This window comes from Callorhinus ursinus, unplaced genomic scaffold (genome assembly GCF_003265705.2).
Source record: "Callorhinus ursinus isolate GAN/ISIS: 27379988/994484 unplaced genomic scaffold, GSC_fseal_2.0 scaffold15, whole genome shotgun sequence".
In the NCBI taxonomy this organism is placed as follows: domain Eukaryota; kingdom Metazoa; phylum Chordata; class Mammalia; order Carnivora; family Otariidae; genus Callorhinus; species Callorhinus ursinus.
In genome coordinates this window covers 20,173,220-20,191,561 of record NW_027397077.1, presented here as the reverse complement: position 1 = coordinate 20,191,561, position 18,342 = coordinate 20,173,220, and the positions used below count along the sequence as shown (strand labels likewise).

The 18,342-nt window shown below is 43.0% G+C and overlaps 1 protein-coding gene across 6 annotated transcripts in view; it reads left to right on the top strand.

Annotated features, from left to right (window-relative positions):
• ADAMTS9 (ADAM metallopeptidase with thrombospondin type 1 motif 9) overlaps positions 1-18,342 on the top strand; it is a 159,590-nt gene that overhangs the window by 56,861 nt on the left and 84,387 nt on the right. For all 6 annotated transcript variants that reach the window (XM_073901495.1, XM_073901496.1, XM_025885665.2 and 3 more), the window contains 6 exons: positions 8,067-8,233; positions 8,326-8,455; positions 9,061-9,187; positions 12,440-12,650; positions 13,375-13,539; positions 15,925-16,089. In XM_073901495.1, the coding sequence (XP_073757596.1) occupies positions 8,067-8,233; positions 8,326-8,455; positions 9,061-9,187; positions 12,440-12,650; positions 13,375-13,539; positions 15,925-16,089 (965 nt within the window). The remainder of the gene's footprint in view (positions 1-8,066; positions 8,234-8,325; positions 8,456-9,060; positions 9,188-12,439; positions 12,651-13,374; positions 13,540-15,924; positions 16,090-18,342) is intronic.

Here is an 18,342-nt window from a genome sequence, read left to right as displayed (position 1 = left end):
TCCCTGGAGCTCTTAGCAGATGTGCCTTCCTTCCCCCTTGTGCACACGGAGACGACACGTCCCCTGCCAGTGGTGGGAACTCTACTTCTCTGGAGCTTTTAGCAGATGTGCCTTCCTTCCCCCTTGTGCACACGGAGACAGCACATCCCCTACCAGTGGTGGGAACTGTACTTCCCTGGAGCTCTTAGCAGATGTGCCTTCCTTCCCCATTGTGTACACGGAGAGCTCTTGGATGCCCTGTACTTCCATACAAGTAGTTGATCCTGAAATTCATTCTTTTATTTCTCCCTCATGTGTGTAACCTCAGAGTATTGTTGGAAGAGTCATGTAGTTACCCTAGTCAGTAGCAGGGGTTTATTCTGGATCATAATAAATAGGAAGGCCCTACATCACATTTTGAAAGCACTTACCATGTAAGTTCTGCCTAAAAATCAGTGATCTCTTTGAGTCTTCAAAAACAAAAACAACAACAACAACAATCTGTCCTGTGGGTAACTGGCTAGCAAATGGTTTATTAAATATATTACTTGCCCTAATTTCTGTGGAGCCAGCCCTAACCAGTAACAGACCCCTGGTGGCCTCATTCAACCTTTCATCATGCCTGGTTACTCCAAAAAGTTCTAGAGTGGCAAATTTTTCTCAGGTCACGACTAGAATGGCCCACCTTGTTACTTTATGGATTCTTCATCCTTGTCCCATGTCCAGGCACATGATTAATGCCTATCTATGCCTTCTGTTTAAACCACAACACACTGTCAACCCTGTGTTCATTTCAACAGTTGGCTCAGCCCGGCCCCACGTCAACTTCTCCTTCTGTAAACTGCTGTGATTATGAAATTTCCCAACCATTTTTAATTAAAAGAAAGACAAAGGGAGTGGGGTCACGACTGAAGGGATGCAGCTGGTCACCTTGCACAACCAGACTCCTCCTAGCCCTGGGCAGCAGCACGGCTTGCCCTCCAATGTAGAAGAAGTCACAGCAGTCTGACCGGGCAGTAGCTTTTAAAAGCAATGAGTATACTTGTCCTCTTACAGTGTCCAGGCAAGAACTCTATTTATGTATCTGAAGTCAGCCTCTGTAGAGGCTGTCTGCACATATTTGGACATAATGAACTAGTCAGTGAATATTCATGAATCAGATTAGAATCAGAATCTGTTTTTTGGAATGTCTACATGAAATCCTTGATAGCTAGACAATGATCCTTTAGCCAAGGATGCTGATCAAGTGTAATATATGTACATGACTTCATTATAGCATTTTCTGCAGTATGTCATTATTCACTCATTCACTTCTTTAATATGGGCCAGGCACTCTTCCAGGTACAATGAGCAAAACAAAAATAAATAAGTAAGTTAAAAATCACTGTCTTCTTGGAACTTACTTTTTGGTGCTAATAGAGAGACAGTAAGCAATAGCTTAATAGATCAGCCAACTGTATACTGTAAGAGGATGGTAAGTGCTATCAGAAAACAGAACATCATAAGGGAAATTGGGATACTGAGGGTGAGTTGGGAACAGTGGAGGTGAAGTGTTGGAATTGTAGCAAGAGAAAACAGGTTGATTGGGGGAAGAGCATTCCAGGCAGAGGGAACGGCCAGTGCAAAATCCTCGAAGTAGGAGCATGTCTAGATTATTCCAGCGATAGGGGAATAGGCCCATGTGGCTGCAGCTACATCAGCACAGAGGAGAGTTCTAGAGGAGGCTGATAATCTGTTAGGAGTAGATCATATAGGGCCATATAAGCATTGAAAAGAATTGCTTGTACTCTGGGAGACAGGGCGAGCAACTGAAGATTTTGAGCCGAGGAATGACAGGATATAATCACATTTGTATTGGGCGCCTGGGTGGCTCAGTTGGTTAAGCGACTGCCTTCGGCTCAGGTCATGATCCTGGAGTCTCTGGATCAAGTCCCACATCGGGCTCCCTGCTCGGCGGGGAGTCTGCTTCTCCCTCTGACCCTCTTCCCTCTCGTGCTCTCTATCTCTCATTCCTTCTCTCTCAAATAAATAAATAAAATCTTTAAAAAAAATAATCACATTTGTATTTTCAAAGGAGCACTTTGGCTGTTAGGTGGACGAAGGGCACAGAGTCGATGCAGGAGGACTGGTTAGAAATTATTGCAGTAAGCCAAGGGAGAGATGCTGGTGGCTTGACACCAAGTAGGAGACAGTGGAGGTGACAGTACATGGTCAAAATATGGATATTTTTTGAAGGTGGAATCATCATGATTTTTGATAGATTGAAATAGTATGTGAGAGAAAAAAAGAAGTCAGGGGTGACTCCAAGATTTCTACCTGAGCAGCTGAGAAGACGGAGCTGCCATGACCTGAGATGAGACAATTTGTTCCTTTTTTATCCATATGGCCGCTAGTGTCTTTTTTTTTAAGATTTTATTTATTTGAGAGAGAGAGAGAGAGAGAGACAACATGAGGGGAGGGGAGGGACAGAGGGTAAAGGAGAAGCAGACTCCTCACTGAGCAGGGAGCCCGATGCAGGGCTCATTCCCAGGACTCAGAGATCATGACCTGAGCTGAAGGCAGACACTTAACCAACTGAGCCACCCAGGCGCCCCATTGTCTTAAGGCCAGAGGCTGTGTCTTTATATCATCAGCTCTTGATATAAAGCCTACACATATATGTGCTAAGTAAATAATTGCTCAGCTGTTGAACAGCCACTGCTCATGTCCTCTTTACTGAGGATTTACTGTGTGCTTAGTGGGGGATGGGATTACCATGGAAATAAACAAAATCGTCCTTTCTTTGAAAGACCCACAGAGTCTTACTTAGAATCATTTACTCAGTGACTGGATCAGCTTTTCCCTACCCTCTGTATTCCAAATGGGTGGTGACTTTATAAAAGAATTAACAGAGTTCTTGAAGGCCCTTTGCAAAATTATTTTTTGGGAATCCCACATTTCGCACTCCACCACTGAGAAAAATAGGTCAGGCATTTTTCTGCGTGCCCTGGGTTATAAATTTGAACATGTGGCTGTCACTATGGTCTTACTACTTCCTAATTAAATCCAGCAGCATTGCATGCAACCTCCTTTATTAATTAATTTCCTGAAAGCTGAAAGCCATGCTGACCTGCTTCTTTCTTCTCCTTGAAAGGGAGAAGGATTCTCCTCTCTTCTGCTCCTTCTTGGAAAAATCTCTTTCCAAGTAGGGGCCTCAGTTCAGTTCAACTCCCTCAACCAGGCCAGGCACCTGAATTGGGCAGGGCCTCCTGATAAGCTTTTATTCCTCACGGGAGGTTTCTTAATCTCCTTGGAAAGAATGAAAGCAAAATTAAAGAAGATTTGTCATCTGGGAGAGGCAGTCTGGGGTAGTCACGGCCCTTTAGTGGACTGTTATGGTAAAGTCACCTGTTGGCAAAAGAACAGCTCTCTGGAAGCAAATGCAGAGAGTGCCAGTCACAGTTCACTGAGTGTGAAGGTCGCCTCAGGGCCTTTGAGCCTTACAGTGGTTTCTTAACAAGTGAGGAAGAATATGACATCATCAAATCCGAGGTGCGTAAACATTTACTCTTGGCCTGAAAGAGCTGCAGCAAATGCTGTAAGAGGGTTTTTCACACCCACAGCTGTTCTGTTGCTAAGGCATCTTCATCCTTGTCCGTCCCCATTTTTTTAAAGGCCAGTCAAGCCACAGTCTTTCTGCATGTGCTGGTGAGGGAGCAATTTCCAGGAGAGAAGGCCTTTGTAGCAACGCAGCTCTGATGGGTGAAATGGGGGCGGGGGGAACCAACCCAGGAAATTAGCTCCCCTAATCGCATTAGTGGAAGGTTGGGCAGTAGACTGTCTTTTGCAGGAAACTATTTGTTTCACAAGGTATCGAAGCAGAAAGCCTCCCTGTCAAAGGCCATCCTTTCACACAGGCCCTCCCTCCTGTTGGGTTAAAGCCAAGTTGCACCCAGAGCCACCATGTTCATGTTTCTTTAGGAGAAAAAAGATCCATTTCTGTGATACTTCTTTGTCTCCAGTACACTTAGCTCTTGATTAATTGTGGCAATGGGAAGACAGGAGTCCATTCAGTTTGGGATAAATCACGAAGTTCATTTCCCCTGATGACCCCTTTCTCTTTCCCTCCTGACCATCTACCGGGAGAGGAAGCATGCAGAGAAGGCTAAAATGCCCCTCGTTGGCATAAGCCCGAGAGGAAGCCAGGAGACGTTGGAAAGGAGCCTCAGAATTAACCTACAACAGACGATTGCCCTTTGAATGCGCACAAAACTGGGTTATCACTTAATTTACAGGGCAAGTCTTGTGACATCTCATTTCCCCCATTTTGGTGAAATGTCAGCTGGGTAGTTAGCATACGACCTCACTTGAAAGAAGTGGGTGATTGTGTTGGCAGCACGTCCGGCTGTCACCATGTAAGCGACCCACATTAGAAGGCAGCCCCAGGATGTCTGAGGGGCCACCGAAACAAACTCGCCTCCAGTCAGTGACCCATTGAAAGTCCTGCTTCTCACATGGCTGGTGGGTCTCACGCAATAGCGGCGGTAGGGGAAACAAGGTCGTCAGAGCTTTACACTGACAGGGAAACAGTTATTTGGCTGGAAGCACTCTGTTCTCCTTGTCGTAAATGTCAGGTCCAATCAATCACTCCTTCTTTCAGTGTCACTGATTGAGCACCTACTATGGGCCAGGATCTTTCTTGGGGTTACAAAAGTGCATTTTCAAATGGTCGCTTTCCTAAAGAGGCTCACGTAGTCTAGAAAAACAAATGATTTAAATTGTTAAAAATCTTGAGCTAAACAAATTTGATTTCAACTTGCACATAAGAGAAAGCATGCATGAATTCAGTCACTCATTGAACAGGTACTTGTTGACCTCGTTCATAGAAAACTTTAGTGGTTAACAGGCTCTGGAGACAGACTTTCCGTGAGTGGAAGCCATCTGGCCTTGGGAGAGTATTTTAATAATATTTAAGTCATGCCTTGCTCATCCCTAAATTAGACGGCTGTAAAGGTGTGGCAAAGAGACAGTGCATATGAAGACATCATGAGCTGCCAGCAGCCACGGCCCATATGGACTGTCTTGTTTAATGTTCATAATAATCCAGTCAGAAACTCGTTACCTAGAGAAAGGAACTGGGGCTGAGAGAGGTTCCATAACTTACCCAAGGTCACATAAACTTGTCAGCAGGTGGGAAGAGTTGGAATCGTTATTTGTCTGACTTCAGACCCTACGCCCTTAATCACTTCACTTTCCTGCCTCACTGTAGGAAAAGGTATGGCTGGCGTGGCAATACAAATGACTGGGGATTGAGGTTTATTGGTGGCAGTGAATGGGATGGCTGGGAAGATCACGCGAAGGAGTTTGAAGGCAGTTGTATAGGTGCGGGGTGGCCATCAAAGGATTTTGAGTTAAGAAGCAGCAGCTAAGATTTTGGAGGGTTTGTTTTTGTTTTGTTTTGTTTTGTTTTTTGGAGGGTTTGTTTTTAAAAGCTTTTTCCCCGCCTCCACATTCTTCCCAACCATTTCAAGTGAAGGCTTCTCATTCTTCCCTCAAGACCAAAATGGAGCTTACGTGAGTGGCTATGAGTGAAGTGTTGGATTAGGGACAGAATTCAGTGCCCTTAGTTACTGATCCTAGAAAGAGTAGTACTTCCATCAGTATAGTGTCCAAATGAGTGAGCTCTGTGAGGTGGCCATGTCCAAGAAAACAAGAACCCTACTGCTACTGAGCCACTAAGAGTATTCAAAGCTTCCTCAGCCCTCAGTCATCTCCGCATAAGGGGACAATACCGACTTTCCCTAAATCCTCCAAACCTCTTCTGGCCTGCCTCATAAGAGACAGGATATCACCTGCATCGGTGAAAGACAGGTTAGGATCTGGCACACGCCTCAGGCATCTTGGCTCCCCGTCCCACAACCAAAACCAATATCACTTAACATGATGCTGAGGCATGATGCCGCCAACGACGTATGCTCTGCGTAGGTTCTCGAGCAGCTAGGACCAGTTGGTTGACATTGGCACCTGGGATGACACCTGTTTGCTACTTGAGTTAAGTTTTCACATTCCTTTTAATTCACTTAAATACGTGGCCTGTGCATTTCAGGGTTCCCTCCCTCCTGAGATTTGCTAATTGTGAGCAACTTACAAAAGGTAAGAGGGCCTTTTTCTGATACTTCAGGGCCCAAATGTTTATTTAATAGCTCTGATTTATTGAGTTCTTGTTCATGTCAAGCCCAATACTCAGGAGGATTCATTCATCAAGGAGCAGTAGTACTGAAAAAAACTAAGTGGTACTCACAATAAAACCAAAATTTTATAATAAATACAAGGGGGGAAAGATATGATTAGGATTTTATCTGGAGAAATTAATCAAAAAGCATGAAAATAGATTGTTTCTTCTTATAATAAACAAAATTACATTTTCACGTCAACCATGCACGGGTTTTTAGATTATAGGATAATGCAATTGATAAATATTCTCACCTGAGTTTTCCAGTTAAATTATGTGATAGCACAGTAGCGCCTTCTTTGCTTAAAGTTGGAATTTAATAATAAAACCTGAAAAGGAGTCATTTTTATGAAAGCTTTCTGGGGCTTTATTCACTTTCTTAATAGTCTCCCTTGACACTTAGGTAAAGAAATCATTTCTTCTGAAGTAGCTGTTATTATAGCTTCTCAGTCCACTTTATTTACATTTCATAAGTTTGTAACTGGTCTAATTTCATCAAGTTCTCAGTTGGCCAATATTTTGATGCTTGACTCCAGTAGTTCTCTAACATGAGCTTTTCTGATTGTTTCATCTTTTTCAAGATCTGTAGTAGATTCATTCATTTTTCTAAAATAAAAAAGTATGTATTGATCAGGTGCCATGTGCTCTTTTTGAAGCCGAGGCATAGCAGTGAATAAAAGGGTCCAAAAACCCTTGCCCTCATGGGGCTTACATTCTTGGTTGGGGAGAGAGAGCATAGACAAAGTGTTATGGAGGGAAATTAAGGTGGGAAACGGGATGGCAAGTATGGAATCTGTGCTGGTAGTAGGAGGGGGTTGCAGTTTTAAAGAGAATGGTCTGGGAAGGTGTATTAATTATTTTTTACTGTATAACAAATTATCTCAAGACATAATGGCTTAGAGTAACAAATGTGTACTATATTCCAGTGTCTGTATGTCAGGAAATTGAGAACAGCATAACTGGGTGTTTCTGGCTTGAAATCTCTAGCAAGTGGCAGTTAAGACTTCATTTAGGGCTGTGATCACATCTAAAAGCTTGATTGGGGCTGGCGGGTCCACTTCCCAAATGCCTCATTCAGATGCTGTTGGCAGAGGCTTTATTCCTTTACAGGAAGCCTCTCAGCAGGGGCTGCTTGGGTAACCTCACAATATGGCAGCTCAGCTGGCTTCTCCCAAAGCCAGAGAGAGAGCAAGGTAGAGCCACAATGCCTGAGACCTGGCCTTGGAAGTCACACTCTTGTCATTTCCTCAAAATCCTAGCGATTACATAGTTAGTATTCCAGGTGGGAGAGGACAACACAGGATGTGATATCAAGAGGCAAGGGCCATTGGGGCCATCTTGGAGGCTGGTTTCTACACTAGGCCTCACTGAAAGGGTGACATTTAAGCATTATGTTGGCCATGGAGTTTCAGATTCCAATATCTGTCCAAAGAAGACTAACAAAGATTCAATAGGCTCAACTAATCCTAACATAAAATAGGGATGTTTGCATGGAAATCAATTTTGTAAATGTTCAGTTCATTAGTACATATTTTCAAATCATAGGGCCACTGCTTCTATCTGTAATACTGTAATGTGGGGCTTGTATATCATACCCCACACTAATTAGAACGCTTATATTTCATTAATATAATTACAAGGGTGGGTGTTTTTATCTCCATTTTAGAGATGAGGAAATGGAGACAGGGAGAGGGAAAATGAGGTCCCAAGGCCACATAGCTGGCAAGTGGCAAAACTAGGATTTGAGTCCATCCTGTCTGACTGAAAAATAGGTATTCTTTGCCCTCCTGACTCTCTGCCTTTCAGAGTGCTGTTTCGTATTTCAGGCAGCAAGTTATTGGCAGCAAATCAGTGAATACTCTTTTCTCATCTACAGCTTTATCAAGCAGTAAAGGTGAATTCTTGCTAAATGGAGACTTCGTTGTCACAATGTCCAAAAGGGAAATCCGCGTTGGGAACGCTGTGATAGAGTATAGTGGGTCTGACAATGTAGTAGAAAGGATTAACTCCACAGACCGCATTGAACAAGAACTTTTGCTTCAGGTAAAAACTTGACCATGAGCCCATGACCCTTTCCTTCCATGTGGGGTCACCAGACCTGCAAACATCTTCTCCATTTTGTCTGCTCATCCTAGGTGTTGTCGGTGGGAAAGTTATACAACCCCGATGTGCGCTATTCTTTCAATATTCCAATTGAAGACAAACCCCAGCAGTTTTACTGGAATAGTCATGGGCCCTGGCAAGCATGCAGCAAACCCTGCCAAGGTATTTACTTTTCAGTTGAGTTTTGGGGATTTGAGATACTTTTATTTTAATTCTTTTTATTTGTCTTTGGAAGCAGCCAAATGCATGCAATCTTTAAACCTTTCTATCTGCATGAATTCTCCGATCTCCTTTCTCTGCTTCTTTCTGGTTATTTTCGGACGGCAAGTTGAACTTTTCAAGGGATTCAGGATATGTTGGGTTTCCTCTGCCTAAGAGATTCATATGCATGTGTGAAGCCAAGCAAAATCAGCTCTGCCACTTTGATTTTCCAGAGACATAGATATAGTAGTCGTATTATGTATCATTTATCTCATGTCCTTTTGCCTTAATTAGGAGCCAGCAAATTATAGCCAGTGGGCCAAATCCAGCCTGCTACCTGGCTTTTATAAATAAAGTTTTATTGGAACACAGCTATACCCTTTTTACATATTATTTATGAGCATCTGCTCTTGCCCTATCATGGCAGAGTTGAAAAGTTGTGACAGAAGTCATATGGCCCACAAAACCAAAAATAGTTGCTATTTAACCCAGTACAGAAAATGTTTGCCAGTCCCTAGTTTCTGGAATAAGTTACTTTCTCTAAGGTTTTTTTCCTCCTTGCCTAGGGGAGCGGAAGCGAAAACCTGTTTGCACCCGGGAATCGGATCAGCTTACGGTGTCTGATCAAAGATGTGACCGGCTGCCCCAGCCAGCGCCCATTACCGAACCTTGCAGCACAGACTGCGACCTGAGGTGAGGCCAGTGCATGTTCATGGTCTTTACTCTGAGCTGTGAGGGTCTTGCTGGAGGGAGGAACAGAAGGAGGAGACAGTGGTCTTTAGTTCCCCTTCCTTGCGTTTCTGTGAAATAAGCTTCAGCCAATTTTCCATCCTTCTGAAACCAATTATCCAAGATATATGCCTGTGGATTTCTTGTTCTTCTCCTAAGAATTAAAAATAGCTAATAGAGTATGGCATTTGCCAAAAGAAGTTCTCATTTCACCCTCACAAGTCAGTGCTAGGTATTGTTAGGATTGAGTCACATCTTATGTAAATGTTTGGTACGAATATCAACAGAAAATGGGGAAATGTCATCTGTCAAGGTACCTGTATGTTGTTCTCTATACACCCAGAGTGTATACCCCCCAGCAGAAGAAATCTTATGCATATGAAAGTTGCAGTGCCCTAATGTAAAGTCATGGAAGGAACTAGAAGAAAATCTTCATGCAGATGTCTAGATACAGAAAATACTCTGTATTTAGGAAAAGTCTGAATCTGAGGCAAGAAATGGTGAGTGGGTTCAGAATTCTAAAGCTTTCCCATTTACCTGCAAGGTTGGCTGTGTCATGTTTGAATATTAAATAGCTTGCACATTGCTTTGTATACTCTGAATGTCAGTTAAGTGCAGGTAACATGAGTTGATGCTTTAATTCACCTTTTATGGAAGAGAAATCAGCAGTGTAGAGTGGTGTGGGAAATTGTTAGGATCTTACCATTTGTAAGTGGCAAAATGAATACTTAAGCAGTTCGCAAGTTCCACTTCACAATGCTAAATCTTATCCAATGGTACTGACAGCCTAGAGTGCTGGAGTGAAGATTGTAAGGCCCTCTCTAGGCTCTAAGAGAAAAGAGGAGTGCTGGGATCAATTAGTAATGTCTGTCATGCGAGTAGGTCGGGGAGACATGGCATGAGGGCCATCTTTGCCAGACCTGACCTGATGGCTCTGACTTCAAAGCCCAGCCCCACTGTACTTCATGTCTACCCAGCACCTCTGACCTGTTTGTTCATGGGCTTGTCACAAAGCATTGATAAGTCATTGAGGAAGAAACAAACCCAAGACATTGAAAGGCAGACTATACAGTATTAATTTTTTTATAGGTAACTACTGTACTTATAAACCCATTGCTTCAGCCAGTTGAGTTAATTTAGTTAAATTAGAGTTAAGGTCTTTTCAGAAAAATAATTAGTTATCTGATTGCTGAACTGAATTACTCACAAAAAAACCTGACAGTCACTGTCATTGTGGTTCATACTAATTGTTGCTGAATAGCTATGAACAACACTGAAAGACTGGAGAGAGGATTGTTACTGATGGATCAAACTCTAAATAATTTTCCCAAAGCATGTCTATGGAACACGAGTTCCACAAGATGATTCGTGGTGAACTAGTATGTTTGAGAAGTCTTCCCACTTCTCTCCTCCCCTGTGTAGACATGCATTGTATCGATTAACATTTGGAAGGCCCAGAGAAGTTCTGAAATATAGAAACCTGCTTAAATCAGTAGTGCCCAAATTTATTCCTAGTATTATTTACTCCCACAATGCCCCACCCACCCACAGAGGCATACACATTTCTTGTTTCCGCTTATAACAAATACTTTGCTTCTCTGAAATATAGTAATAAAATGCATTGTCGCATGAAAGGAACCAAATGAATTCAAAACCCTGGAGTTGAGACCCCCTTCCAGGGAGAGAATATGAAGCAGACGACAATAGCATTTTGAGAAGAACTTTCCTAAGGCAACGCTGTGACATTTCCATAGACTCTTCCAGGTTCTCTGCTCAAATTCTGAGGATTGTGTGAATATCAGGGAGACTCTGTTCCACTTGATCTGCTGGTGTGTTTTCCTGTGGGTGCAGGACCCCTGCCTCCCTTACCCAGGATGGATAAGCTTTCCACGAGAAAATGATGATGAAGGCAAAAAGAAGGTAGCCAAGAATCAAAGAGCAGATGAAAGTTCCAGATGCCTTTGTGGAATTGGACCACATTTTTGCCTTGCTTCCTCAGGGAAGTGAGAGTTTGCCCAGATTAAACTTTGACAGGATGAGATAAAGCATTGTTTTACAGTCCTTCATTTAACGTGTTCCGGTTAGAACAAAATCCCAAAATACTGTGTCACTTTAATGGAAAATCGCAGTAGCCCACTCTGCATGCCGAACGTAAAAGGTGGTCAACTCTGACCTACTTTTAAGCATTTGTGAGAAACTCCAAGATAAGCATGTGGCCAGTACTCCTTATTGTTTCCCAGTCCTGCCCCTGGACAGATGTGGATGGAAGAATTCTTAGGGCATCTGTATTCGGCAAACTACCCAATTTCTGAGAAGTTGACAGTTAACAAGAGTTAATTCAAATGAAGGTTATGAAGAAATTATCCTTTTTCAATTGTTAAATTGAATCAACAACCTACATTTTAAGCTTATTTATTTATACTGTTCTATTCAGTTTAAAATTTTTGTGTTTTAATTTGAGCACTGACCGTATTTTGGGGGCATTGAAAGAATAAGTCCCACTTTGTGCATAGATGCTGATAATGGGGAGGCTATGCATGTGTGGGGACTGGGGCATATGGGAAGTCTCTGTACCTTCCTCTCAGTTTTGGCACGGGCCTAAAACTGCTCTAAAAAAATTAAGTCTTTAAAAAAAATTGTCTAATCAAACTGTATAGACTGTGGCCCATGTTTAAAAGGAACTCAGTCTTTATTCACAAAGTTTGGCACACTTGAAATTCGCAGTTACAGGCCAATTATCCATTCCTTTATTAAGTCACAGTCTGTTCACTGAACACGTTTTAGCATGGCGCATATAAAGGAGGTTTTCTACGGAGAATTTCCAGCGGTGGTTCTCTATCAGAAGCAGCCTTCTTGAGAAATGAAATGCTGAGTTGCGTGAACCTTTTAAATATAAAATTGCTTTTTTTGCTCTGTTGAATTCCAATGTTTTCTTCTTTTTGGTTGCTTGAATTTCAGATTGACTGTATCAGGGGAGAATCTTCACAAAGATAGGACCTCTGACTATCACTCTGTGACTTCCATGTACATTGGCAGCCATGGAAAATACATGACTATGTTGGTTTAAAATTGGATTTCAGTAACTGACTGTGGCCTTGGATTTTGTGGTATTTGGGTTAAGGAAGAAAAAAGAACTCCATTCTTCTACCAGTTGAAAATAGATAGGACATACATATTTAACAGAAATGTTGGTTTCTCCCCATTATTTATGCATAGGTGGCACGTTACCAGCAGGAGTGAATGTAGTGCCCAGTGTGGCTTGGGTTACCGCACATTAGACATCTACTGTGCCAAATATAGCAGGCTAGATGGGAAGACCGAGAAGGTTGATGACAGTTTTTGCAGTGGTCACCCCAAACCAAGCAACCGGGAAAAATGCTCAGGAGAATGTAACACAGGTGGCTGGCGCTATTCTGCATGGACTGAAGTAAGTTGGTTCTCGCTCAGTGAGAATCTTCTTCTTGGATGCTAAGTCTGATTAGTTGATGGTGGCTAATCAACGAGTTGATCAGTTAGGGCTGCATTGAGAAACACTATTTAGACTGTATGGAAAAGAGTTCCATGATGGATTTACAATGCCTCACCTCATTCTGCAGAAAAGAGTGCCATGATCAATTTGGAATGTCTGATTATATGACACTGAACATGGCATGTGGAAAATTGAGAGTGGTGGGACAACTCATCCAATCCCTTTCTCCATACCCCACAAGCCATTTCCAATTTTATTTTCTTATGCTTATTCACTAATACTGACTTTAGTATAAACCTGGTGAATAAATGGATAGTGTGAACAGATACTCCCCAAATCACAACTAGAATTGGATTGATTGGGTGGTTGTTTCTTTTTTTTTTTTTAAAGATTTTATTTATTTATTTGAGAGAGAGAGAATGAGAGACAGAGAGCACGAGAGGGAAGAGGGTCAGAGGGAGAAGCAGACTCCCCGCTGAGCAGGGAGCCCGATGTGGGACTCGATCCCGGGACTCCAGGATCATGACCTGAGCCGAAGGCAGTCGCTTAACCAACTGAGCCACCCAGGCGCCCTGGGTGGTTGTTTCTTAAGGGCTGAAAGAGACAAGGCAGCGTAGCCAGGACCTTGACCATGCTAGAGAAGAAACTTAAAACAGTTTTACTCAGCATATTTTCCTTTCAGTGTTCGAAAAGCTGTGATGGTGGAAGCCAGAGGAGAAGGGCTATTTGTGTCAACACTCGCAATGATGTCCTGGATGACAGCAAATGCACACATCAAGAGAAAGTCACCGTTCAGAGATGCAATGAGTTCCCTTGTCCACAGTGGAAAACAGCAGACTGGTCAGAGGTGAGATAAGAGGGCTCTTATTTCCCCTAGGTCGTCTCTGATACCCTAATTCTGAGTCTCTCCAGCTCTCTTCAAGTCTACACCTGCAGCACTCATACCTCCTCCGCTGGATGAAGTAACCGAGGTGCTCAGTCTGCCCCAGGACTGTTGTGCAGGGCATGACTGGTCCACCGGTGACCCCGGAGGCACGGTGGGTTTGGCTGGATCACCCACTCCGATCGCTTCTGTTGGTGATTTCCTATCTCTCCCCATTCCTCCTCTTTGAGCCCCCACTAAGTCATTGTAAAGGAAAATAAGGGCTTTATTAATTTCAAAGCTGTGCTGGCTTAGAACTGAAGCTAAAGGAAAAAAAAAAAAAGAGGTTTCCTATTTTCTTGTCTGTGAGATAAGAGAATTAGACCCCCAGTAAGTGGCCTGACTTACCCATCCAGTTGCTAATGGAAACCTTAGAAAAGAAAGGACTAGTTGAGTGTTCCAGACTTTTGCCTCTCTCCTTCCTTACCTGATGAAGCCTAAAGCAAACCCTCATTGCTTAGCACAGATGGCCCCAGGACAGCAAGAGAAAGGAGGTGGAGCCTCTTTCTCACTCCTATGGTGCAGGGTTAGCTGTCACTATTAAGCCAGCCCAGTGAGATTCTCACCGCGCAGGTAGGTGACTGCCTCAGCCTTCCTTCACCGGGGCGGGGCGAGTGGGAGGGGACAGAAGTTGCCTGACTGACGGGCCAAGTCAGGAATGCAGGGAGAGAGGTGTTTGTTTCTCTGCTACAGTTTCTGCGCCCGCCCGTTTCCTTATCTCAACTCTGTAAACACAGTGTTAACTGTTTACTTGCAACAGCAAATACAATACGGATCCTAAAAGGGTATTATTAATGCCCCTGAAATGGCAGACAAGCAAGTGCCTGTGACTAACAGTGTCTCATTCCCACACAAGTGCACAACAAACCTACTGGGTTTGTTCTGTCAGCAAGTTGCCTTAGCTTCAAAGCTAGTGTTTGGGGTTTAAAAAAAGACAAAAGAAGGTCATGGGCTAGAGTTTTACCTCGATAGCTAAGAATAGCTAAAGTATCATTTCGAATCAAGTAACAAACCTTTGCAAGAAGACTTCCTAAAATGGAGGTGGGGGGACACCAAACTGTATATTCAGGATGATCCAACATTCCTTAGCTTAAAAAACTGAGAAGAAAACAGCAAAATGTTAATAATGAGGATCCTTGGGTAGTGAGATTTTTTTTAATTATTATAGTTTTCTCTTTTCTGTATTTTTCAAATTTTCTACAATGAGCGTGGATAATGATGATGATATTTAACATGTATTAAATGAACATATGCTCAGCACGTTACTTGGATTTTTTTTCATTCAGTTTTCACAACTCTGCAGTAGACACTATTGTTGTCCCCTTTGTACAGATGAGAAAACAGAGGTACGAAACCGTCACTTGACTTAGTATCCGTAGCTGGTTGTATTGGGATTAAAACCCACATTGGACTGACTCATAAATTCCCCACATTTAACTCCTATGCTAGAAAATCATGGATGTTGTTTTATAATACAGACTGGCCCTGACTTACAGTGGTTCAACTTAACAATTTTTTTTACTTCAAAACGATGTGAAAGCAATTTACATTTAGTGGATATCGTACTTTGAATTTTGAATTTGGATCTTTTCCCAGGCTGGTGATAGGTGGTACATACTCTCTTGTGATGCTGGGCAGTCAGCCCTGCGATCGAAATCACGTGAGGGTCAACAACCGATACACTTACAACCGTTCTGTACCCACACGACAGTTTTGCTTTTCACTTTCAGTACAGAATGCAGTAAATTACATGAGATAGTCAACACTCTATTATAAACTAGGCTTTGTGTTGGACGATTTTGCCCAACTGTAGGCTAATGTGAGTGTTCTGTGCACGTTTAAGGTGGCCTAGCCTCTGCTATGCTGTTCGGTTGGGGAGGTGTATTAAGTGCATTTTCGACTTGGGAGATTTTCAACTTACACTGGGTTTACCTGGATATAACCCCATCATAAGTCAGGGGAGATCTGTATCTCATGGCGTCGTGCCATGCTGAGTTTATTCTGGGCTTGACACGGTCCCAGAGCCTTTATAAATATAGAATGAGTGAGGGAAAGGAAGGAAGGGAGAGAGGGAGGGAGGGAGGGAGGGAGGGAGGAAGGGAGGGAGGGAGGGAGGAAGGAAGGAAGGGAGGAAGGGAGGGAGGGAGGAAGGGAAGAAAAATGAGCCTTGATATATTTACAAATTGCTATGAGAGAGAGGAACGACTGTGGGAAGAGAGCACACCTGTTCCTGCTAATCCATGAATAATCCCTGGGAACCACAACACGTTGTTCAGAAACACCCCTGATTGGCTGTGCTCTTTATTACAGTGCCTGGTCACCTGCGGAAAAGGGCATAAGCATCGCCAGGTCTGGTGTCAGTTTGGTGAAGATCGATTAAATGATAGAATCTGTGACCCTGCGAGCAAGCCAGCCTCCATGCAGACTTGTCAGCAGCCAGAATGTGCGTCCTGGCAGGCGGGTCCCTGGGGACAGGTATTTTGAACGATAAAGTTCTTAACTACATTCTTTCCTTCTTATCTGGAGAGGGCTTGCAGAGGGGCATTCCAGTGGTGGGGATTTAACTGCTGCGTCTTGTGACTTGCACTATACCTCCATGGCGCTGGATGGAGCACAGGAAACTGCAACCATTTTGCCCCTGAGGATTCCAGCTTGCCCTCCGGGAGCTGATCATTCCCTTTGCAGACACACAGGCAGCTCCTCGCCCTGGAGTTAAAACGGTAGCTTGAGCACACGTGCGGTTTGAACAAACTCACAACAGATCTCGTGTCTGGCTGATGTTATCTTCTAGTGTGCTGCTGTGGGGGGTCATTACAGAATGGGGTCCAGAACCTTTGGCCAGGGCGTCTGGACTGGGATTTGGGAGGGAGGTTTAGGATCCCCACATCATGGCTCCAAAGCTCACCTCTCATAAATAAGTCAGACCCTTCCCACAGAAGTAATTTGATCAAAAGTTGCAGGATCGTTTCACTTTGAAAAACTCTTTTTCCGAGTCCCCTAGTCTGGAAGTCCCACAGTCTTAACCTGAGCTATTCTTAAAGGAGAGAGTGAAAGTCTCCCTTGGGCTCCCATTTGAGAAGCCACTACTCTGGGAATTAAGTCCACCCTAATATAGAAGCAAACATGTCCTGGGTACTATATAAGCAGCCCTCCGAGTTCCCAAGAGAAGCAAAGCAGCGTCTGCCATCACTTACAGGATCTCTTGAAGAATAACTCTCCCCCCACCTTGCCCAGCTACAGCAACTCTTCTAGTGTATGTCTTTATTTCCAGGATGCCATGCAATAAATGGGAGCAGCTTTATCCCTGCACCCTTACAATTTCTATCAAACTGACGCTCTTCTGAACCCTCCCATCCACAGGTATAATGGCTGAGCGTGTCTGATGGCACTAAACAGGGTGAATCTCTTACCCTTCCAGCCTCCTTTTTGTCTGCATCTGCATAACTCTCAGGGAATAAGAGAAAGAGAAAGAGAGAAAGAGAACCCAGCTGAGAATCGCTATGAAGCTTTGAGTGTAACATCTTTTATAACTGATGGGCCTATTTTTTAATCTGTGTCTACACCAGACCAATCCTAGCCAGAGATTTGTTCTTCCTTTTATTGAACATGCAATTCAGGGTGATAAACTGTATATATATATAATATATATATATATACACATATATATACCCATATATATATATATAATTTAAGAGTAATACATGTTCAGAAGAGCAATGTTGCAAAACGTAATTTAGCAAAAAGAGCAAAACTAAACACACTCCTTAACTCTGCACAGATTACTGGTATTGATGCATCTGATTTTCTTCTAATATCTTTAGACTAATATTAGGAGTGTACTTAGTCTGTGTTTTTTACTTGAAGTAAAACACATGTCACACAGCTAAGCAGGTTCAACGTGAACAGCTCAGTAGCTTTTAGTGTGTTCATAATGTTGTGCAGCTGCTATGTCTGGCTAGTTCCAGAACTTTCTCATCACCCCAAAATACCCAGGAAGCTATTACTCCCCCTTTCCCCCTACCCCCTAGCCCCCGGCAACCAACAATCACCTCTCTACTTCCATGGGTTTACTTCTTCTCAGTATTTTGTGTAAATGGGATCATACAGTATGTGACCTTTTGCGTCTGATATTTTTCACGTAGCATACACGTTCCAAGGTCTGTATTGGAGTACATATCTGTACCTCATTCCTTTTGGTGGCTGCATAATAGTCCATTGTGCCGATGTACCACATATGTTTATCCATCCATACCTGGCTGGACGTTTGGATTGTTTGTACTCTTTGGCTCTTGTGAATAGGGCTGAGATGACTATTCAGGTATGAGTGCTTGTTTTAGTACCTGATTTCAGTTCTTTTTGGGTGTATCCCTGGGAGTGGTATTGCTGGATCCTGTGGTAAGCCTGTGTTTAACTTTTTAACAGTTTTCCACAGAACCTGCACCATTTTACATTCCTACCAACAACACACAAGGGTTCCAATTTCTCTGTCTGTGCTAACACTTATTATTTTCCACCTCCTCAATTATGGCTCTCCTGGTGGGAGTAAAGTGGTATATCATTATGATTTTGATTTTGCATTTCTCTAATAACAAATGATACTGAGAATCTTTTCACATGCTTGTTGGCCATTTGTATAGCTTCTTTGGAGAAGTGTCTTTTGCCCGTTTTAAAAAAAAATTGTAATTATAGCCAAAAAACATACCACATCAAATTTACCATCTTAACCAT